Below are 23,882 nucleotides of genomic sequence, written 5' to 3' on the forward strand. Positions count from 1 at the left end.
CTAGAAGATGCTTGTGGTCCCTCCAACTCTATGAATCTATGACAGCAGAAGACAGAAGCATTCAAAAACAGACGCTAATCAATTGACTGACAGATTATTATTTTTTAAATAAATCAATCTTCATTTGTAAACAAAACCCCATAGTGGGGTGTGTAAAAAAAAATATTTTCTACATTATAATTTCTCTTGAAAGCACTCTGTGTGCAAGAGAGAGTTAGAGAGCATCCATTCAGTTGCGCCCCCCCCCCCACCATAAATGTCTTTGGTATTGATGTTTCTTACCTTTATTTGCAATGGAAATCCATCTTGGTTGTTGCCATGCAGCAGGCATTCACCGACAATGGGATCCATAGGCTCCACTCTCCCAGGAAGGATTGTTTCCGTTGACAAAAATTGATCGGGTTTTCACTTTCTACATACATATCCATGCATTTGGTCCATCAAGACGTTGAATGGGCAGACTGGGCCTCTGCTTCTCTCTCTCTCGCTGTTATGTGATCTTTCTTTCATCTTTCTTTCAGTGACCCTCGGAGAATTGAGTCTCTTTCATTATTTTTTTGAAAAAAATCTGTTCACTAATTACTTGTGTGCTAGGGATTGTTACATTATAGAAATAAAAGGAGATGTTTATTCTTTATTTTTTATCTGTGGCAACCTCAAAGCCTCTCCTTAATCCTATTTTTGTTTGTTTACAGCTCTTCCAACTTTCTGGGGATTACTTGCATCTGAAGAATGCAAAAAAACACCAACACCCCCCCCCCCATCCTAGGGGCTTGTTCTTGCCTCCATTTAACAATAAGCATTCTGTATAGGGGCATTACAGTGATTGCAGATAGGGTGTTTATGCTCATGATTAAAGGATCAGAAATAGATAATGGGTTTTCTTTCCAAACCACTCCCTTCGGCAAGCGAGCCCATCTGCCTTTATTTTGGCACCAGCCCTTAACCATCGGTTAGGGCTACCTTGTTGGGTTTTGGTAAAAGGGGAAATGTGGTACAGCATCATAAAAAGAGAATGCCCTAGAACCAGGTTTGGGGCAGGTGTTTTTTGGTGGGAGAACCCCAGCAAAGATTTAAAATCACAAACCATGCAGCAAACCATTGCACTGTGGAGAGTGTATTAACTTATGGTCTGTGTGTATGGTTTGGGAGCTGCACGGCCAGGGAAAAAACAATGCTATCCAGGGTTGTAAAGACAGTAGAGAGAATAATTGGGTGCACTTTTCCCACCTTAGATCAAATCTATGCTGCCAGGTGCCATAAGAAAGCTGCAGAGATAGCACAGGATAGTACGCACCCCGGAAATGATCTCTTTCAGCTTCTGCCTTCTCGAAGAAGGTATGGAGTTATAAAGGCCAGGACTAGCCGCCTGAGAAACAGTTTCTACGCAAATGCAATTCTGGTTCTAAACACAGCATAAGGGGTCTCTATAGTATAGTGTATTTTATAGTATAGTGTATTTTAAAATGGGGTTTCAGAGTTTTTAGGGGGTTTTGAATGTTTTATGTAGTTTTGTAGTAGTTTTATGTAGTTTTGTAGTAGTTTTATGTAGGTTTTATGTAGTTTTATGTAGTTTTTCAATTTCATTGTTCTGCATGGGACAATGACAATAAAGATATCGTATATCGTATATACATTGTAAAGTAAAGCATGGAAATGCAGGCTGTTCGACCTTTAAAACATCCCCTTCTAAGTCACTTCCAAAGTTCCCTTAGCGTAGAAAGAGACCTCACATTTGGTAAGTTGAAAGTGGTTTACTTACAAACCCTCCAAAGGTCAGATTCATGTGTTTTTCTACATAGCAAGAAAATATAGGCAGCATAACTTAGATTCCAAAATGGCAAGGGTTTCTAAATTATTAGTACAGTGGTGCCTTGCAAGACGAAAAACCCACTAGACGAAAGGGTTTTCCGTTTTTCGAGGTGCTTCGCAAGACGAATTTCCCTATGGGCTTGCTTCACAAGACGAAAACATCTTGCGAGTCTTGCAAGTTTTTTCCCTTCCCCCCCCCTTTTTCTAAGCCGCTAATAGCCGCTTAGCCGCTAAGCCACTAATAGCCGCTAATAGCGCTAATCCGCTAATAGGGATGCTTCGCAAGATGAAAAAACCACTAGATGAAGAGACTTGCGGAACGGATTATTTTCGTCTTGCGAGGCACCACTGTATAGAAACGCAAATGTAGCTTACTTAAGCCACATGGTCTAAGCTTCGAACACCCAGTTTAGACCTTGCTGGTAGAGTTCACATGGTTGAATGAAAGAACAAAGGCTTCATCCCAAAGTGAGGAGGGGTGACCTAGCTCAGCCTGGCAGGATAACTTACTCTGTGGTCTTAACCCCTTAATGTATTAATTAGAGTTAAGCGTGTTGGTTATATGAGGCTGGATATCCCACATCAATCAATCAATCAAACCTTTATTGCATTAGCATACAGCCATAGCAGGATTAAAAAAAAAAAAAATGCTAGAGACAAACAACCAAACAAAATTCAAAGCGATATTACTGTGAATGTATATAAAGCATATAATGGCCCCAAAATAGGCTCGGGACATTAGGTTCAAAAGGTAATAAAAGAATTAAGACAGGTCCAGGTCTAGGACACACTACCCCGTCAGAGTAGCCCTGAGTTTCAAGGCCTGCACTATAAAGATTGCCACCCTACGTGTAACTTGGGGATTTGCGTCCACAAGAAGCGATTTCAAACAGTCTTCCTTAGATGTGATGGTGGACGGGATCAAGAGGAGGAGCTTAGTTCTTATTAGCTCATAAATAGGGCAGTAGAAAAAGAAATGTATGAAGTCCTCTACTTCATTCATTGTGCATGGACATAGACGCTGAGTAATAGGGGTCTTGGAGTAAATCCCCTGCAGGAAGGCCGTGGGTATAGAATGGAAACGGGCCATGGTGAACGCTCTTCTCAAATTGGGCTCCGTCAGGTCTATCAAGTAGTTGGCAAGTGATCTTACCACTTTCACTTTAGGGAGCCACATGGAGAGGCGAGCTGTGGTGGACTGTGCCCGGTCCATGGCCTCGTCTCTAGTAAGAATCCAGGCCCGGATTTTATGTTGATCCCAAGCTGACAGCGTGTCCAGATCTGGGAGGGAGTAGCGTGCAGTAATAGTCTCCATGGCCTTGGACCATTTATTGCTATGAGAACTAGTTAAAAAGGCTTGCCTGGCTAAAAGGGAACCTGGGGCTTTGATTAATTTACAATAAAAACTAATAATTCTAATGTGGGCTCTCGCAACAATGGAGGGGAGGCCCAGTTCTGTTCTTAACTGTGCAGCAACCGAGCCCTTGGGGAGACCCAGTACCTTTCGTGCAAAGGAGTTTTGTAGAATCTCGGATATCCCACATAACTTGGGTTCTTTATTAAGCAGGGTTTGGAAACTAGTTTCAAAGCAGATAATAATAATAATAATAATAATAATAATAATAATAATGGTGATGATGATGATGATGATGATGATTTATTTGTACCCTGGCCATCTGGCTGGGTTTCCCCAGCCACTCTGGGGAGATTCCAACAAAGATTAAAAATACATTAAAATATCACACATTAAAAACTTCCCTGAACAGGGCTGCCTTCAGATGTCTTCTGAATGTCAGGTAGTTGTTTATCTCTTTGACATCTGATGGGAGGGCGTTCCACAGAGTGGGTGGGTGCCACTACCAAGAAGGCCCTCTGCCTGGTTCCCTGTAGCTTCGCATCTCCCAGTGAGGGAACCGCCAGAAGGCCCTCGGCGCTGGACCTCAGTGTCCGGGCAGAACGATGGGGGACTGGGGGAGATACTGCACAATCCTGCAGCCCATACAAAATATTGATGGACTGTGATATCCTGCTACCATGAGGGGTTCTTGGGTAGCTATGAAGATGATAGGAAGGGGGAGGGAAGATCAAAATGGGTAGCTAAGATTTTTGAAGTGTTCAAGAAAGAACTTGTCTATGAGTTTAAAGGTAGGGAACTCAGTAAATGGGTTAAAGGGATAAACTTATTTTGTCTAGAAAGACCTTATAAAAAAGCACCGCTATTACTTCTTTAATACAGAAGATCCAGACTTCTTTCCTTGAGGCGGCATTTTTGTTGCAGATATGATGTATTTGCACAATCAAAGTTAACATTTAGCTGTTGAGAAACTGTGATTCTCTCTTCCCCACTCCACTTTCCCACAAGATTTATGGATCCCTACGTATGGCAAATGCACACATGGGGTTATCTGTCTCTGCATGCATTAGGGACCTGCGTTTGCCTCCAGTTTCCCAGCACTGAATGAGAAACTGTCGCGTAAAACCATCAGGTTTTGCAGTTTGCACTCTGGCTATTCACACAACACTAAACCCAAGTTTCACACTGAGTGTACAACTTACGGAGAACTGGAGCTGATCAAGGCTATCTAACCTTGTGTGCCTGTATGATGATACATGGGTTTGCAAACCTCTTTTACACGATGCCCGCATCTTCAATTTTAGATATGTCCTTGGCGTATACCTAAAGCCATATGAAGAGGTCCTCTGATTTCACAATCATTTTTAGTGAAAGACACTGTGGTATAATACTTTTACATTTACTGGGTAGCAAGCATTGTATAAGCTTTAATGTCTTCATGCCTTCTCATTTGTGTTCATTTTCTAAAGGAATCTATTTCCCCTCTTCTCTGCCTAGTTTACCTAATTCTTGGTGTGTGTTTTTCCCTAATTTGCCATCTAAAGTTACTCATTTCCTGGTTCTTGGTTTTCCTCCAACTTCAAAAGTTGATGCTTTAAAAAAACATTTATTATTCTCTCGCCATTCTTTTCATACATCCTCTACACCTACTTGCTTCCAGGAGCATCTTCTGTTCTCCAGAATTTAATAATGGTGGGTAAAGCCTGGCTTTTTTTAATTGGCAGCTTTCCTGTGCTTTAATCCGTCTCTTGCCTTTCATTCCCTGCTCTTCGCGTACCAGGGCTCATCTTGCTGCTGTGATCTTTTCCGTTGCTTTAATTATGGAGTGTGGCAGCTGAACGTTTAAGTTTCATATTAATAGTGCCTTGTTTAAAGTTTTCAGTTGCAAAGCAAATGTTGAATCATCTGAATTTGGCGAGGTTTGAAATTATACCTGGGTATGTTTTTACCGTTCCTATTCCCAGCAGATTACACAATGGCACTGATTAGCTGCCGCATTTTGTAATACCACTTAAGGCTTTATCACAGTGGAGTACTGCCAGTAATAGTCTTTAATTCACTTATATGTACCAATTCATCTCTGTCAGGCTTCTATTCATTTCTTCCCTGTCTTACTCTGTCCCTAGCCTCTGTATAATGAGGTATGATGTCCCCCACTTAAGTGGGGGAGGGGGTCCAAAAATCCCTAGTGAACTGACTCTGGTCTTTTTGACTCTTCAGGCAACCAAACCCCCCTTGCATTTATATGCCCACATTATTGCACTTCTCACAAATGAGAGAAAGTGGCGCTGATAACGTTATCTGTTCATTCAGATGCAAAGAAGAAGAAGAAGTTGCCGTATTTTTCGCTCTATAAGACGCACCAGACCACAAGACGCACCTAGTTTTTGGAGGAAGAAAACAAGAAAAAAAATATTCTGAATCTCAGAAGCCAGAACAGCAAGAGGGATTGCTGCGCAGTGAAAGCAGCAATCCCTCTTGCTGTTCTGGCTTCTGGGATAGCTGCGCAGCCTGCATTCGCTCCATAAGACGCACACACATTTCCCCTTACTTTTTAGGAGGGAAAAAGTGAGTCTTATAGAGCAAAAAATACGGTACCTTTCGTCAGGCATTTAATATGGACCTGTTATAGAGATGTCTTTTTCATAATCCTCAAAGTAATGCATGTTTGTGCGGTTAGGATATGGGTCACCACGTTGCAAATACCTGGATGGCGATGGGGCGCTTATCTGTTGCAAATCGTGGCGGATTTATGATCGACGTGCTTGCTTGATATATGTTGCGTTAAATGCTGGAGCATGATTATAAAGCGTGAGATGTTTCCTAAGGTTCTAGCTGTGGTTTTTGTTGTCTGTGCAAAGCAACTGTTGCCTCCGAAAGTCGCATGCTTTGCTAGATGTTGATGCGAACTCTGAGCTTTGTTGTTTTGTCTCCTAGGATTGGTGCAAAACATCAGGAGCTGCGGCAGAAGCAGGCCAGGGGGCTTGCCGAGTATTCCCCTGGCCCCGTGAGCCCTCTGCCTGATATTGACGACGATGAGACAGACCCCAATTACGCACAAGTCAATCACTTCCGAGAAATGTATCCACCTGCCAGTGCGTACAGACCATCTTCACCTGTGTCGGAAAACTTCAGGTGTGACAGCCCTCCAGTGCCAGTGGACAGGGACCACCTTGAAGGGCTGTATGCGAGGATAAACAAGCCGTCTCATCAGCCTGCTCATGTGGAGAGGTAGTGATTCATATCATGGAAATTATTGCACCTGCAAATATTTGCAGATGTAACAAAATAGCATGTTGTTTGCTTATGTCATGAAATTTATACAGTCGTACCTTGGTTGTCGAACGCCTTGCGACTCAAACGTTTTGGCTCCCGAACGCCGCAAACCCAGAAGTGAGTGTTCCGGTTTGCAAACGTTTTTTTGGAACCCGAACGTGTGCCGGGGTTTCCGGGGCTTCCGGTTGAATGCAGGAAGCTCCTGCAGCCAATCGGAAGCCGCGTCGTGGTTTTCGAATGTTTTCAGAAGTTGAACGGACTTCGAGAACCAAGGTACGGCTGTACACCACTTGGTTGTTAAAAATCCTCAAAACAGTTTGCAAAAGATAAAACGGTAAAATCAAGGGGGGGGGAATCACAACCATACTTTACAAACATGCAAAAGTTAAAATATTGAAAGAGTTTAAGATTACCTCAACTTTCTAAGAATCTGGGGAGGGCTTGCCTAAACAAGAATGCTTTTAGCAGGCACCAAAAGGAATACAAAGAAGGCTTGACCTCAAAAGCCAGAACATTCAGGAACATACTAGGTTCCATCAGTCTATGAGGGCAGGCTGGTTTTGTGTCTAACACGTTTTCTGCAAGGTTTGTCGCATGGACATATTACCACTTTGGATAGCGTACACGAATGGCTTTAGCACTGCAGCACCGTCGCAAACTGTGATGTTATGACAAAGTAATGAGGTAGGGGAATTAAACAGTAGAAATGTTTATGATCGGAATGTCAAGGAGCTAAGCTTCAGCTTTTTCCACTCCCAAATCCACTTTTTACAAGAGGAGAGATCCAGATTATAACTTTGCTTCAGCACTGTTGCAATTTTACTCGGGTTGGCTGAGTTATTCCGAATGATCTAGGAATATTTGTTTAAATGCAAACATTATATTCGCTTTACATTTGCGCCAGTTCTAGTCCCACTGCTCAAGGTCATGATAAAATCGAAATCATTATTAAAAGGCTTCTACTTCACAAAATTGACAGAATTGACCTGACTCCAATCCAATTGCGGCACTACCAAATAAGTGGGTTTTTCCCTTCCCATTTCCTGCTCTGAAGAACTTGTTATTTTGCAGCATAAAAGACTTGTGTGCTCAAATTGTGCTTTTTGGCCCCTGTGATCATTCGGCGCCATTAGCAACCAGCTTTTGTACCATATGCAGTGATTTACTATGTATGCCTACAGTTTACATTTCCCCTGTTGTGTGATATTATGCACTTTCAATTAAGTCGGAGGGAGGACTGAGAATCACGGCACTTTTATGCAGACTGTAAAGCGTGGCTTTGCAAGACAGATTACCTTTCAGGGCCTTTCCAATAACCAAGTAGGGAGAGAGGAGCCATTTTTAATCCTTACTGTCAAGCTTCCAGGTTGATAGCAATAAGAAATATAGTATCCCCCACCCTCCGTATGAGTTAAACAAGAAAACACAGATTCGCAGGCACAGTTGTGGAGCCGTCACCATGAGATTCTGAAAGTTGGCATTTGATAATACAAAATAAAAATAAAAGAGAGCTTGATTAGACTTCCTGTGTGTTACAATAAATTGTGACACCTCTTGGAGGTGGGGGCAGTATGTGAAAGTATAAGCAAACAGCTAGACAAATTAGAAGACAGGAGTGTCCGTTTGGCCCTGCGACCGTGGGTCCCTGGAGCCATGGGTACCATGCATTGTGCATGGCCCTGGCACTGAATTTTGTGGGTGCCTAGCCCCTTCGTGGGGAGTTTTGTAGGTGCTTGGGCACCCAGGGCCCCAGGGACTTGGCACCTATGCTGGAAGAGTAAAAATGAATGGTTGTTACTAAGGTTTGTATAATTTGCTTGTCAGCGCTATCACTAGCCCTATTTTTGGTTAAAGGGACAGTAAATAGTATGGACTTGTGAATAGATTAATTCGTTTAAGACTCTTTTGCAGGAATCAATACCAGTTTAGAACTTCCTTTATGTGCTAAAGCAGGGATCAGCAAGCTTTTTCAGCAGGGGGCTGGTCCACTGTCCCACAGACCTTGTGGGGAGCCGGACTATATATTTTTTTTTGGGGGGGGTGAATGAACGAATTCCTATGCCCCACAAATAACCCAGAGGTGCATTTTAAATAAAAGCACACATTCTACTCATGTAAAAACATGCTGATTCCCGGACCATCAGCGGGCCGGATTGAGAAGGCGATTGGACCGCATCTGGCCCCCGGGCCTTAGTTTGCCTACTCATGTGCTAAATTGGAAAGAGGTTCAGAACTAACTATTGGGCCAGATATTAATAGTTCCTGAGGTTAACAGGATAAGAATATATGTTATCCTGAGGTTAACAGGATATATCTATCTATCTATCTATCTATCTTTCTATCTATCATCTATCATCTATCTATCTATCTATCATCTATCATCTATCTATATATGTTTATAGTGTAATCATTAAATCAGAAATGGCCACCGAAAGCCCATACTGAATCTAGCAGCATTGTAAGCTGACTAGATAACTTTTACGTTATGGGGCAGCATACAGATTCAATCAAACATTACATGATTCATACCCAATATTTGTATATGTGTTTTGTATGGACCCAGCATCCTGACTGATCATTCGGATAATATATTGCAGTTAAGCATCTTAAAAGCAGCACTGACAATTAAAAGAAGCTATAGTCAGTGACCCCAAAAATGCTATGTGGTTCAACCGTGGTCTCATTCTATTAATCTGCATCAATACTTCCAATCTAGGAGCTTCAAGAAACTTTACTGCTGTGCTTCGTAACACCTGCTAGGCTACGCTAGAGGATGAGAACAGGCTGAGCGTATTATCATAAAGTAATGGTGTGAATGAAAAGCCAGTGTTTATCAGGGCATTTTCTTTCTAGCAGAATCTCAGGCTGTGAACCCCCAGGTTGCTTTATTTATTTATTTTACCAACCCCCTGAACTTTCAAAAGCTTGATATCTATATGCATACTATTGCTCGTGCCTGTCTATGGGAGCCCGCTGTACCAGGAGAACATTTTTCTTCGTAAGATTGCTTTTTTTGTGGTGCCCTAGATCTCTTAGAAGACTTGACTATGTTCAATGTTTCCTATAAATCTGAACCACAGCCATAAATTGTTCGCAAATGGTTCCTTTGGAAATGAAGGCTGATACCGAAAAGAAGACTCTTCTCTCAGGGAAAATTAAAAATAATGGGCAATTACAATGGGCACTTGTAACAGTGGCCACATGCAGAGGATGCTCAGGTTGCGTTCGCAACCTGCAGCGCCGCATCTGTGCATGCGTGGGTCTGTGGGTGGGCGTCATTCCCTCAGGAGGTCAAGTCCACTTTTTGAAGTTTCATTTTTTGAAGTATGGTGCTTAGTCATACTGGCCACATGAACCCCAGAGTCGGTCACGACTGGACCTGATGGTCAGGGGTCCCTTTACCTTTACTTATATTATTTCTCCCTGCTCGTATGTGTAGTGGGGGAGGGGGGCAACAACAAGAAAGTTATTGCCATTTTGGTTTGGCTATGCAATTCAATGGGATTTCTAGAGATTTGTATTTTCCGGATCATGATCCAGGGCAAATAGGATCGGGTCCAGACCAGTCCAGTCTGAATCAGGTCCAATCCAGATTTACCAACTGAGGCCACGAATCAGAATAGGTGGGGGGTCTGTGCACAGCGCCTGCATTTAGTTGTTTAGCTTCAACAAACAGAACCCAGATTACTTCATCTCAGTCTTATAATTCCAGTCATGGGCCATTACCATAGAGGATTGAATTAAAACTCATGCAATCACTTATTTTCCCCGGTGAAAAATGTATTATCATCCCTTTAATGATTTTATAAAATTATGAGGCATCTTATAATGAAAGATCTCTGCGGCTTGATCAGTGTACCTCATACTGACGTACAGCTAGTCATAGCTCCCTCTATGATTTGCAGTCTGTAAAATTCACAGTTAAGGTAAAGGTAAAGGGACCCCTGACCATTAGGTCCAGTTGTGACCGACTCTGGGGTTGCGGTGCTCATCTCGCTTTATTGGCTGAGGGAGTCGGCGTACAGCTTCCGGGTCATGTGGCCAGCATGACTAAGCCGCTTCTGGCGAACCAGAGCAGCGCACGGAAACACCATTTACCTTCCTGCCGGAGTGGTACCTATTTATTTACTTGCACTTTGACGTGCTTTCGAACTGCTAGGTTGGCAGGAGCAGGGACCGAGCAACGGGAGCTCACCCCGTCGCGGGGATTCGAACCGCCGACCTTCTGATCGGCAAGTCTTAGGCTCTGTGGTTTATTGATGGATATTGATACTTGACTAGGGGAAAGTGGGTAAAATGCAATGTGTGAATGGTCATCGTTGTTAACCAACTGCATTTCCCACATTTTTCTGATGCAGGTTTTTTTGGTCGGAAGGTGACGTAGGAAGTAATGAGTGCGGTCTTTCATTTTTCACGTCAGAAAAATTAAAGGCTGAGCAGCACACAAAAAACGCCTCTTACTATAGCATTGCGTTTGTTTCTGCCAGCATAGGAAATGTACAGTTGTGAATATTACCCCTCCGGCTGGAATTCTAGCATTGGCAACACTGGGAAAATAATAATCATTGTACCTAACTTAAAACCATACAGTGGCTCAGTTCAGACATTACTTCAAAATCATGGTTTCTGCTAATCATAGTTTTGATCCCAACCTATAGTTTGAAGTAAAGAATTTACATGGATCCCTTCATGGATCACTGCCTTGCCATGGCGAAGGGGCTTGAAGAACTCAGAGAAGCTATGAACTATGCTGAGCAGGGCACCCAAGATGAACAGGTCATAGTGGAGAGTTTTGACCAAACGTGATCCACCTGGAGGAGGAACCAGCAAGCCACTCCAGTATCCCTGCCAAGAAAACTCCATGGACAAAGACAACAGGCATATAAAAGTTATGACGCTGGAAGATGAGCCCCTCAGGTCGGAAGGCGTCCAACATGCTACTGGGGAAGAGCGGAGGGCAAGTACAAGTAGATCCAGAGCTGATGAAGCGGCTGAGCCAAAGCCGAAAGGACGCTCAGTTGCGGATATGCCTGGAAGCGAAAGGAAAGTCCAATGCTGTAAAGAAAAATATTGCATAGGAACCTGGAATGTAAGAACCATGAACATGGGTAAGTTGGAGGTGGTCAAAAATGAGATGGCAAGAATAAATATTGACATCCTGGGCATCAGTGAACTAAAATGGACGGGAATGGGTGAATTCAGTTCGGATGACCATCATATCTACTACTGTGGGCAAGAAACCCGTAAAAGAAATGGAGTGGCCCTCATAGTCAACAAAAGAGTGGCAAAAGCTGTACTGGGATGCAATCTCAAAAATGATAGAATGATCTCGATACAAATCCAAGGCAGACCTTTTAACATCACAGTAATCCAAGTTTATGCACCAACTACTGGTGCTGAAGAAACTGAAATTGACCAATTCTATGAAGACTTACAACACCTTATAGAAGTGACACCAAAGAAGGATGTTCTTCTCATTATAGGGGATTGGAATGCTAAAGTAGGGAGTCAAGAGATAAAAGGAACAACTGGCAAGTTTGGCCTTGGAGATCAAAACGAAGCAGGGCAAAGGCTAATAGAGTTCTGTCAAGAGAACAAGCTGGTCATCACAAACACGCTTTTCCAACAACACAAGAGACGACTCTACACATGGACATCACCAGATGGGCAGCATCGAAATCAGATTGATTATATTCTCTGCAGCCAAAGATGGAGAAGCTCTATACAGAAGACCTTCTTAAACAAGCAATGCAAAGAAATAGAGGAAAGCAATAGAATGGGAAGAACCAGAGATCTGTTCAAGAAAATTGGAGATATGAAAGGAACATTTTGTACAAAGATTTCCATAATAAAGGACAAAAGTGGAAAGGACCTAACAGAAGCAGAAGACATCAAGAAGAGGTGGCAAGAATACACAGAGGAATTATACCAGAAAGAAATGGATGTCTCATATACCCCAGGTAGTGTGGTTGCTGACCTTGAGCCAGACATCCTGGAGAGTGAAGTCAAATGGGCCTTAGAAAGCACTGCAAATAACAAGGCCAGTGGAAGTGATGGTATTCCAGCTGAACTATTTAAAATTTTAAAAGATGATGCTGTTAAGGTGCTACACTCAGTATGCCAGCAAGTTTGTTAAACTCAGCAGTGGCCAGAAGATTGGAGAAGATCAGTCTACATCCCAATCCCAAAGAAGGGCAGTGCCAAAGAATGCTCCAACTACCGCACTATTGTGCTCATTTCGCACGCTAGCAAGGTTATGCTTAAAATTCTACAAGGAAGGCTCAAGCAGTATGTGGACCGAGAACTCCCAGAAGTGCAAGCTGGATTTAGAAGAGGCAGAGGAACCAGAGACCAAATTGCAAACATGCGCTGGATAATGGAGAAAGCTAGAGAGTTCCAGAAAGACATTTACTTCTGCTTCATTGACTATGCAAAAGCCTTTGACTGTGTCGACCATGGCAAACTATGGCAAGTTCTTAAAGAAATGGGAGTGCCTGATCACCTCATCTGTCTCCTGAGAAATCTCTATGTGGGACAAGAAGCTACAGTTAGAACTGGATATGGAACAACTGATTGGTTCAAAATTGGGAAAGGAGTACGGCAAGGCTGTATATTGTCCCCCTGCTTATTTAACTTATATACAGAATTCATCATGCGAAAGGCTGGGCTGGATGTATCCCAAGCCGGAATTAAGATTGCCAGAAGAAATATCAACAACCTCAGATATGCAGATGACACAACCTTGATGGCAGAAAGTGAGGAGGAATTAAAGAACCTTTTAATGAGGGTGAAAGAGGAGAGCGCAAAATATGGTCTGAAGCTCAACATCAAAAAAACAAAGATCATGGCCACTGATCCCATCACCTCCTGGCAAATAGAAGGGGAAGAAATGGAGGCAGTGAGAGATTTTACTTTCTTGGGCTCCATGATCACTGCAGATGGTGACAGCAGTCACGAAATTAAAAGACGCCTGCTCCTTGGGAGAAAGGTGATGGCAAACCTAGACAGGATCATTAAAAGCAGAGACATCACCTTACCAACAAAGGTCCGTGTAGTTAAAGCCATGGTTTTCCCAGTAGTGATGTATGGAAGTGAGAGCTGGACCATAAAGAAGGCTGATCGCTGAAGAATTGATGCTTTTGAATTCTGGTGCTGGAGGAGACTCTTGAGAGTCCCATGGACTGCAAGAAGATCAAACCTCTCCATTCTGAAGGAAATCAGCCCTGAGTGCTCACTGGAAGGACAGATTGTGAAGCTGAGGCTCCAGTACTTTGGCCACCTCATGAGAAGAGAAGACTCCCTGGAGAAGACCCTGATGTTGGGAAAGATGGAGGGCACAAGGAGAAGGGGGCGACAGAGGACGAGATGGTTGGATAGTGTTTTCGAGGTTACCAGCATGAGTCTGACCAAGCTGCGGGGGGCAGTGGAGGACAGGAGTGCCTGGCGTTCTCTGGTCCATGGGGTCACGAAGAGTCGGACACGACTAAACGACTAAACAACAACAACAAAGAATTTACAAGAAAATGATGCAAAGGCACTTCGAACGATGGCTTCTATTTCTCCGGGGTGGGCCAGGGAAGCCATTTGCCTCAGGTGGCATATCGATTCCCGGCCAGTGCTCCACAGCCAGCCCTGCTGGGGCTTCCCGCAGCAACAACCCAGCGCTGTTGCCCTTGTTGCTGAGCCCTTGCCACTGCGTTGTGGCACGGGTGCAGCCACAGGCAAGGATACAGTTGCAGTGGCGAAGCTGCTGCGGCGCAGGGGCAGGGCCTCAGATCTGGTTGGAGGTCATTGGGTCGTTTTGCTAATAGCGGCAAAATGCGTTGGGCCAGCCCTACTGTTTCTAGTTTGTTGTCTGGTTGCAGACTATGGTTTGTCAATCTAATATAATGCCAAACTATATTTTAGCTTTCTTACATTTGGTTTGATGTAGTGCCCAAGTTGAGCCACTAAATTCAAGCCTGAACAGGACTCTGATTCAAATCCATTTCTGAACAGGGAGTTGTTTTCTTCTTAAATCAATGTTACCCTACTCCACAATGTGTCCCCCCCCCCACTATATATACTGTACTTTGTCGGGTATAAGACTAGGTTTTTTTTACTCTAAAATAATGTTAAAAGACGGGGGTCGTCTTACACGTGGGGATCATCTTCCCAATTTTCATAAATTTGTGTCCCCCAAAATAGGGGTTGTGTTATACACGGGAAAATACGGTATTTGTTGTGGGGAAAGTGCCAAAGTACCCTTTAACCAAAAGTGGGTTGTGGTTCCTTTAACAGGCAGCACAGTAATAAGAATGTTAACTTTTTTTTTGCGCGGGGGCATATAATATTTTTTTTATAAAAAAGATCTGCCATTTAATTTTAAATGCTAATATGTGTGCGGCTAATTAAGAAGCCAAAATTGACTATGAGCTTGGTAAGCTCTAAGAATGGGAGAGAGAGATCATTACGCCTCTGCTCATGGATAGCTATTTGCAAACCAGCTGATAATGTGCAAAATGAAGATTTCGTAAGTGGCATTTTAAATGAATGGTTAATGGCTTGAAGATTAATTAAATAGTCAGAGTTGTTCAAAAGAGAACCTGCTAAAATCTTGTTTGTAGGCCAGTCACTTGCATAGCAAAAGTGCAAGCCTATCTAGCAAGCAATTTACAGCATTTCCCCCCCCTCAAACCACACACACACACACACACACACACACACACACCTTTCCAGCATGCTACATACACAGAAGGTCAGAAAGGTTTTACTGCAGGGTACTTTAATACTAAATAAATACCACAAAACGAACGATAAAACTTTGAATTTGTTGTTCTACCAGTATTCATCTCACTGAGGGTGGGTGAGGCGGGGAAGGAGATTCACATTTTGTAAGCATCAAAACACTGCTGTTTTTGAAAGCTGGGAAAAGCAGTATCCCTGCAAAAAAGCACTAACTTGGGGAGGGAGGAGATTTGGATTCCAAGGCAGCTATCCATTTTTATTTTTGGTGCAATACAATGATCTCTGGAAAGCTCATTAATGTACTGCTTTCATTCCTGGACAGCACCTTAGAACACAGTTCACCGTATTGTGCATATTGAGAATATTGAGAAAGAAGCATTCTAGACTTTGGTATGACTTGTATATTATTATTTTGCTGCTGTTCCTTCGTTTGAGGCCATACTAGAGAGTGTTGGTTTTCATGTTTTTAAGAGGGCCAGCGCCCTCAGCCACGGTTGCCGCAGGCTGAAGAGACAAACTATTAACTGTAATCCGCCATCACAACTAAAACTTCCTTCCCCCAATTGGCACAGGGTCTGTCAATGGCAGAACACGCCTGCTGAACGATGAGCTTCTCCCTTAACAAAATCCATCGCAACTGGCAAACCAAATTGCCTTTGAGTCCGTCTGCAATGCAGCACAGGAATTATAGTCAAAAATCAGATATTCCTATTCCCAGCAGGTGGTGGTGATGGAGAGGTTGTGGAGACAGATAACAACATGACACTGTCCACCCCCCTCACCCCCCCTGGGCAGTCTGATGGAGAAGCAAAGTGCAAAGCCCTTCCCAAGCCATTTCCAATCTTGAGTTCTTTCCTACAGTGATTAGCATGATTAAGCATGGATGTCAGGCCTAGTTCTCCCATCTATATCAAAATAAATACTTCGGTTGACCAGGTGACCTCATAAGCGTGAGGTCGGTATGGAGCAACCAAGAGAGCTCCCCTGGCAATTATTACATGCTGCTTACTGCAAAAGATTTGTTAGACAGTGATGGAAAGTCTTAATGCACGAAGTGGTGGAGGAGGACACGCACAATGATGATTAAGATGACAGTGAACTGGAAACAGCTGCAACGCTCTCCCTGGGTTCTGTATGGCTTAAGATGAAGACCACCTGGGTTGGCTACTGTGTCTGATTTTTAGAGAGAGTGTACGGCAATTCTCCCACTGTGTACATTCCTGTTCTTTGGTTTTTGAAATAAGGAAGCCATTGTTAAAGTCTGCAGACAAAGTTTCTGCAGTCGTTTCTTTTCCTCTATATGTCCGTGTATATATTGCTGCTGCTATATGCTGTGTGCAAACTGAGCTACAAAACTACATACCGTATTTTTTCGTGTATAAGACGAGGATTTTTTTTATTATAATGAATTGTGAAAAATAGGGGCTCGTCTTATACACTGATAGTGCAGAGTGGGGACGTGCAATTTGTGGCGGCCGCGAGCAGGAGATTGTAAGCAGCGTTTGGGCGGGTGATTGGTGGCTGCGGCAACGCCTGCTGATGATTGGCTGTTGGTGTGGCAAGTGGGCGGGCAATTGGCGGCTGTTGGCGGTGAGTGGGCAGACAATTGGGGGCTTCAGCGAGGTGTGCGATTGGCAGCGGCAGTCGGGTGGGTGAGCGATTGGCGGCAATCCCCCACAATAAAAGCTCAACAAATCTGGACAATCTTCCCCAAAAGAAGGTTAACAACTCTGGGCAATCTCTCCCCCCCCCCATTTCCTTAATTTGGAGTCCCAAAAAATAGGAGTCGTCTTATACATGGGGACGTGTTATACACGGAAAAATACAGTATATCAGAAGACAAGCAGAGTCGTGCTGGAGGCAACAGCCAAATGTTCTTTCTGATGCAGAACCCTCTTTCCCAGGCAGATTCCTTCAAGGAAGCCCATGGGCCAGACAGGATATGAAAGTAACAGCCTATCTAAGCACTTTGTTTCCCAATGTTTAGATATGCACACTGGCTCTGAACATGAATGTTCTATTTAGCGGTGATAGCTTTAAGGTTAAAGGTAAAGGGACCCCTGACCATTAGGTCCAGTCGTGACCGACTCTGGGGTTGCGGCGCTCATCTCGCTTTATTGGCCGAGGGAGCCGGCGTACAGCTTCCAGGTCATGTGGCCAGCATGACTAAGCCACTTCTGGCGAACCAGAGCAGTGCATGGAAACGCCGTTTACCTTCTCGCCAGAGCAGTACCTATTTATCTACTTGCACTGGCATGCTTTCGAACTGCTAGGTTGGCAGGAGCAGGGATCGAGCAATGGGAGCTCACCCCGTTGCAGGGATTCAAACCGCCGACTTTCTGATTGGCAAGTCCTAGGCTCTGTGGTTTAACCCACAGCGCCACCCACGTCCCTGGTGATAGCTTTAGCCACTGATAGTTCATCCTCATGGTCAATGGGAACTGTGCACGTACATGCCGGCCGTGGAAATTTCCAGAGTCCTCTACCATTCGAGCGTCCCTCTAGCATTTGTGTGTGCTTTCTGGTGTTTCCATCTTCAAGAGATTCTCTTTAGGTTGCAGTGGTTTTGTTTGTTCTTTGAAAGATGTCGCCTTCCAAACGTGTGCTAGCATCCACTGGCATGGGCTGCAGAGTTTTGTGGCACAAACAGGGCTTTTGCAAAAATATACCCAGTCGAGAGGAGGCCTGCTTGCCAGCAGTTCTTGCCAAAAGCCCACAGTGACTGGGCTGTGTCTCTTAAAGCAACTTTGTAAGCTAAGGCTTTGGCAGTGGGCGCAATGTGATAGTTAGAATCCACACAGATCCAGTTGAAACTGACCCCAGTACAGAAAGAATTGTATTATAAGGAGAGCTAAGCACAGAGTATGGTCTCCTTCGTTTCTCCAGAGCAGGAATAAGGGTCAGGACGAATCAGCTTTGGAACCATTGGAGAAAGAAATCCAAGACTGCAAGGCGCTCTCATAATTTGGGATGAAGTGGCAAATGGGTGTTAAAAAATATGAGGGATGTTAGTCCTCTGCCTAGAGTAGCCATCCCACATTTTAAGGTAAAGGGACCCCTGACCCTTAGGTCCAGTCGTGACCAACTCTGGGATTGCGACGCTCATCTCGCTTTATTGGCCGAGGGAGCCGGCGTACAGCTTCCAGGTCATGTGGCCAGCAGGACTAAGCCGCTTCTGGCAAACCAGAGCAGTGCACGGAAACACCATTTACCTTCCCACAGAGCGGTACCTATTTATCTACTTGCACTGGTGTGCTTTCGAACTGCTAGGTTGGCAGGAGCAGGGACCGAGCAACGGGAGCTCATGCCCTTGCGGGGATTCGAACCACCGACCTTCTAATCAGCAAGTCCTAGGCTCTGTGGTTTAACCCACCGTGTCACCTGTGTCCCTTATCCCACATTTTAAGGCTGCCATTTTAAAAATTTGTTTCTAGCGCTGTTCGATCAATGTATTTGAGGTGAGATTGAAGCTTGCGAGTGCATCAGCTATACACACTTTGTTTCTGGGGAAAGGGAATTAAATTTGTATCCACTCAGTCCTGAGGAGAGTTGCCGCAGAGCTCTGTGGTGCTCAGAAGTTATTATGTTGACAGCCCTTATGTGGAATAATGTACAGTGGTGCCTCGCAAGACGAAATTAATCCGTTCCGCGAGTCTCTTCGTCTAGCGGTTTTTTCGTCTTGCGAAGCAAGCCCATTGACGGCTTAGCGGATTAGCGCTATTAGCGGCTTAGCGGCTTTTAGTGGATCAGCTGATAAGCGGCTTAGCGGCTTAGAAAAAGGGGGGGAGGGAAAAAACCCGCAGGAACTCGCAAGACATTTTCGTCTTGCGAAGCAAGCCCATAGGGAAATTCGTTTTGCGAAGCGCCTCCGAAACGGAAAACCCTTTCGTCTAGCGGGTTTTCCGTCTTGTGAGACGTTCGTCTTGTGGGGCACCACTGTACAGAGTAGGTTAGAGAACATGAAGTGCTTATGCTGAACCACAATTTCATCATTCCCTATCTTACAATAACTAGAAATATCCAGACAACACGTTTTCAAATAACATGAGCATGAAAGTGATTTATGTCAGAGTCAAGATTTCTCCTTTGAACCATTGCCTGATGACAAAAAGGCAGTGGGAGGGGGGGTCCTAATTCTGTGCCACCCAAGGAGGACTATACAGGGGGGAGGTTAGATGAGGCTCTTAGATGTTGCATTCAAACTGTAGGTGAAAGTAGCTTCACTGCCATTTAAAATGATGGGGCCAGGGTATAAGCCTTAGCAAAAGGCTGTTTATTTTTGTTTACACATCCCTAAGCCAATTCCATAGCTATGCAGCGCTCAAAGCTAAGCAAGGAAATACAAATGCATTCTCTTTCAGCACCTGTAGACGAAGGAAGTGGGGGAAACTGAACTCGATAAGAAGTATACAGTGGTGCCCCGCAAGACGAATGCCTCGCAAGACGAAAAACTCGCTAGACGAAAGAGTTTTCCGTCTTTTGAGGTGCTTCGCAAGACAAATTTCCCCATGGGCTTGCTTTGCAAGACAAAACATCTTGCGAGTTCTTGCAAGTTTTTTTTCCCTCCCCCCCCCCTTTTTCTAAGCCACTAAGCCGCTAATAGTACTAATCCGCTAAGCCGCTAATAGCCGTGCTTTGCAAGACGAAAAAACCGCAAGACGAAGAGACTCGTGGAACGAATTAATTTCGTCTTGCGAGGCACCACTGTATTCTATTCTGTACTAAGAAACTACTGGATAGTGAAACCAGCTAATTATTGGGAGGGATCGGGTCTTTTTGTGGGAAAGATCTTCGCCAGATCTCATTCTGGACAAGAAGTGACAGGAGAGAGGGGCAATTCTAAAGGAGGGGGCAATTCATCAAGACAACAAAGAATTTGTGGGAATGTTTAGGGAGGCAGCAGAGGATATATTGTTTAATTATATCCTTTCCAACTTGTGTTAACAAGTTCTACAGTTTAGCAGAGTAACATTCCCCTTTTTAAACTTGCACAGTGGATGCGTTTGATTAGGCTTGCTAAAGCCTCTAAAATAAGTTACCTGATAATTTCCCCTTTAAAGGTAAAGGTAAAGGACCCCTGACAGTTAATTCCAGCTGCGGACGACTCTGGGGTTGCAGCACTCATCTCCCTTTACTGGCTGAGGGAGCCTGCATTTGTCCGCAGAAAGCTTCTGGGTCATTTGGCCAGCATGACTAAGCTGCTTCTGGAGAACCAGAGCAGCATATGGAAATGCCGTTTACCTTCCCGCCAGAGCGGTACCTATTTGTCTACTTCCACTTTGACGTGCTTTCGAACTGCTAGGTTGGCAGGAGCAGGGACCGAACAACAGGAGCTCACCGCATCGTGGGGATTTGAACCGCCGACTTTCTGATCAGCAAGCCCTAGGCTCAGTGGTTTAGACCACAGCACCACCCGCGTCCCATAATTTTCCCTTTATTCCCTCATAAAAGTAATAGACACAACAGTCTTCTATAAAAGTATAAAAAGAGTTTACTCACTCACATTCTGTTCACAGATGAATCCCAGAAGGCAGACTTAAGTTACAATAGTAATATACCTGGAATCTATCCCATAAAGAGATAGTCCCTTTGTCCTCTCCTGGCTGGAAGCCAAGAGAGCATCTTAGGCTAAGCAGATGTTGCTTCTTCGACGAATGTAGTCAGAGAGAGAGAGATGGTGGCCTCTGCTGAGGTATTTTGTTACCTGCATAGGTGAAGTCATGCCCACCTCTGGTCACACGTAGAGGAAGTCTGTCCCAGCTTAGGAGGAAACAGGAAGTTCTGACTGACTGGTCTAGACATCCCCTTTTTATGTCCACTCTAGGGATGTTGTACTTGATTGCTGTTTCACATCCCACAGAAGTGTGGTGTGCCATGCTGTGGATTATAAAGAAATACTGCCACAGTTGTTGTTTTTTTGAAGCCATGTTTGGCTGGATTTCACTGCTTTGCAAGCTAATGTGAAGGCAAAGATGGAAGAACTTACTGTTTAATGTCCCAGAAATAAAACTTCCTGGAAAAGCTCAGGAAAAATAGGTTCTTGGCACAGACCTTCAGGCTTACAGCTTCTCTTCCAGCAGTACAAAATCAGAGGTGTTTTGTGACACCTCAGATTCATTATCCTAGGCAGAATAGATATTCATGCAATGCAATATTCATTATAAATCTTAGTATGGCCACCAGCAGCAGGGCTGTCGTCAGTTCCAGAAACCTAGAGGGAAATAATATTCACATTCCCCTGGAGACGTTTCCTTGACTTCTAAGCAGACCTTTTCACTATGATTCACAACAGATGTGTTGCCTACCTATCTTACAGCAATAAGCTACCCCATTTGGAGACTTTTGGTCAGAAATTACATCAAACTGGTGGGTTCCTTCCATAATTTCTAGAGGTTATATGATTTTTTTTCATGTTCTTCCTGATGCGCTGACAATGCTTTTAGATTATCAGACACTGCTCCAATAGGAAGTAGTTTTATAAAAAGAGTTGCGCAGCCGATACCTGACTAATTATTAAATCAGGAACTACCTAATAAACTTCAGGTGTTTTCTGATCAGCAAGAAGGGAAAGTGTCTATGCTGGACCCAAGGGCCTTGAACAAGTAAAAGAAGCAACAGTAGACTTTTCAGGCATAGTAACCAATTTAAGGTAAAGCTAAAAGTACTCCTGACCATTAGGTCCAGTCACAGATGACTCTGGGGTTGCGCGCTCATCTCGCTCTATAGGCCAAGGGAGCCACTGTTTGTCTGCAGTTTCTGGGTCATGTGGCCAGCATGACTAAGTCGCTTCTGGCGAACCAGAGCAGTGCACGGGAACACTGTTTATCTTTCCGCCAGAGCGGTACCTATTTATCTACTTGCACTTTTAGGTGCTTTCGAACTGCTAGGTGGAAAGGAGCAGGGACCGAACAACAGGAGCTCACCCCGTCGCGGGGATTCGAACCGCCGACCTTCTGATCGGCAAGCCCTAGGCTCTGTGGTTTAGACCACAGTGCCACCTGCATCCCTAGTAACCAATTAAGGTAGCCCAAATTCTTTATGGGTTTTAAAGGAGGCTTATGTTTGCAAAGCAACACATCAGCACCACAGGAAATTCCTGAAATATTGATTTGGGACTTGGCATCTGAAATACCGTAAAAGAAATGGAGTGGCCCTCTTAGTCAACAAAAGAGTGGCAAAAGCTGTACTGGGATGCAATCTCAAAAATGATAGAATGATCTCAATATGAATCCAAGGCAGACCTTTTAACATCACAGTAATCCAAGTTTATGCACCAACCACTGGTGCTGAAGAAACTGAAATTGACCAATTCTATGAAGGCTTACAACACCTTATAGAAATGACACCAAAGAAGGATGTTCTTCTCATCATAGGGGATTGGAATGCTAAAGTAGGGAGTCAAGAGATAAAAGGAACAACTGGCAAGTTTGGCCTTGGAGATCAAAACGAAGCAGGGCAAAGACTAATAGAGTTCTGTCAAGAGAACAAGCTGGTCATCACAAACACTCTTTTCCAACAACACAAGAGACGACTCTACACATGGACATCACCAGATGGGCAGCATCAAAATCAGATTGATTATATTCTCTGCAGCCAAAGATGGAGAAGCTCTATACAGTCAGCTAAAACAAGACCTGGAGCTGACTGTGGCTCAGATCATCAGCTTCTTATAGCAAAATTCAAGCTTAAACTGAAGAAAGTAGGAAAAACCACTGGGCCGGTAAGATACAATCTAAGTCAAATCCCTTATGAATACACAGTGGAAGTGAGGAACAGGTTTAAGGATTTAGATTTGGTGGACAGAGTGCCTGAAGAACTATGGATGGAGGCTCGTAACATTATACAAGAGGCAGCAACTAAAACCATCCCAATGAAAAGGAAATGCAAGAAAGGAAAGTGGCTGTCCAACGAGGCCTTACAAATAGCGGGGGAGAGAAGGCAAGCAAAATGCAAGGGAGATCGTGAAACATACAAGAAATTGAATGCAGATTTCCAAAAAATAGCAAGGAGAGACAAGAAGGCCTTCTTAAACGAGCAATGCAAAGAAATAAAGGAAAACAATAGAATGGGAAAAACCAGAGATCTGTTCAAGAAAATTGGAGATATGAAAGGAACATTTCGTACAAAGATTTCCATAATAAAAGACAAAAGGGGAAAGGACCTAACAGAAGCAGAAGACATCAAGAAGAGGTGGCAAGAATACACAGAGGAATTATACCAGAAAGAAATGGATGTCTCATATACCCCAGGTAGTGTGGTTGCTGACCTTGAGCCAGACATCCTGGAGAGTGAAGTCAAATGGGCCTTAGAAAGCACTGCAAATAACAAGGCCAGTGGAAGTGATGATATTCCAGCTGAACTATTTAAAATTTTAAAAGATGATGCTGTTAAGGTGCTACACTCAATATGCCAGCAAATTTGGAAAACTCAGCAGTGGCCAGAGGATTGGAGAAGATCAGTCTACATCCCAATCCCAAAGAAGGGAAGTGCCAAAGAATGCTCCAACTACCGCACAATTGCACTCGTTTCACACGCTAGCAAGATTATGCTTAAAATTCTACAAGGCAGGCTTAAGCAGTATGTGGACCGAGAACTTCCAGAAGTGCAAGCTGGATTTAGAAGAGGCAGAGGAACCAGAGACCAAATTGCAAACATGCGCTGGATTATGGAGAAAGCTAGAGAGTTCCAGAAAGACATCTACTTCTGCTTCATT

General features: G+C 43.9%; 1 protein-coding gene across 2 annotated transcripts in view; it reads left to right on the forward strand.

Moving 5' to 3' along the window:
* The window catches only part of PARD3B (par-3 family cell polarity regulator beta), a 652,714-nt gene that overhangs the window by 455,969 nt on the left and 172,863 nt on the right, over positions 1 to 23,882 (forward strand). For both annotated transcript variants that reach the window (XM_079976360.1, XM_079976361.1), the window contains one exon: positions 6,104 to 6,397. In XM_079976360.1, coding sequence (XP_079832486.1) covers positions 6,104 to 6,397 — 294 coding nt within the window. The remainder of the gene's footprint in view (positions 1 to 6,103; positions 6,398 to 23,882) is intronic.

This window comes from Podarcis cretensis, assembly GCF_951804945.1.
Source record: "Podarcis cretensis genome assembly, chromosome: 1".
Taxonomy (NCBI): Eukaryota; Metazoa; Chordata; class Lepidosauria; order Squamata; family Lacertidae; genus Podarcis; species Podarcis cretensis.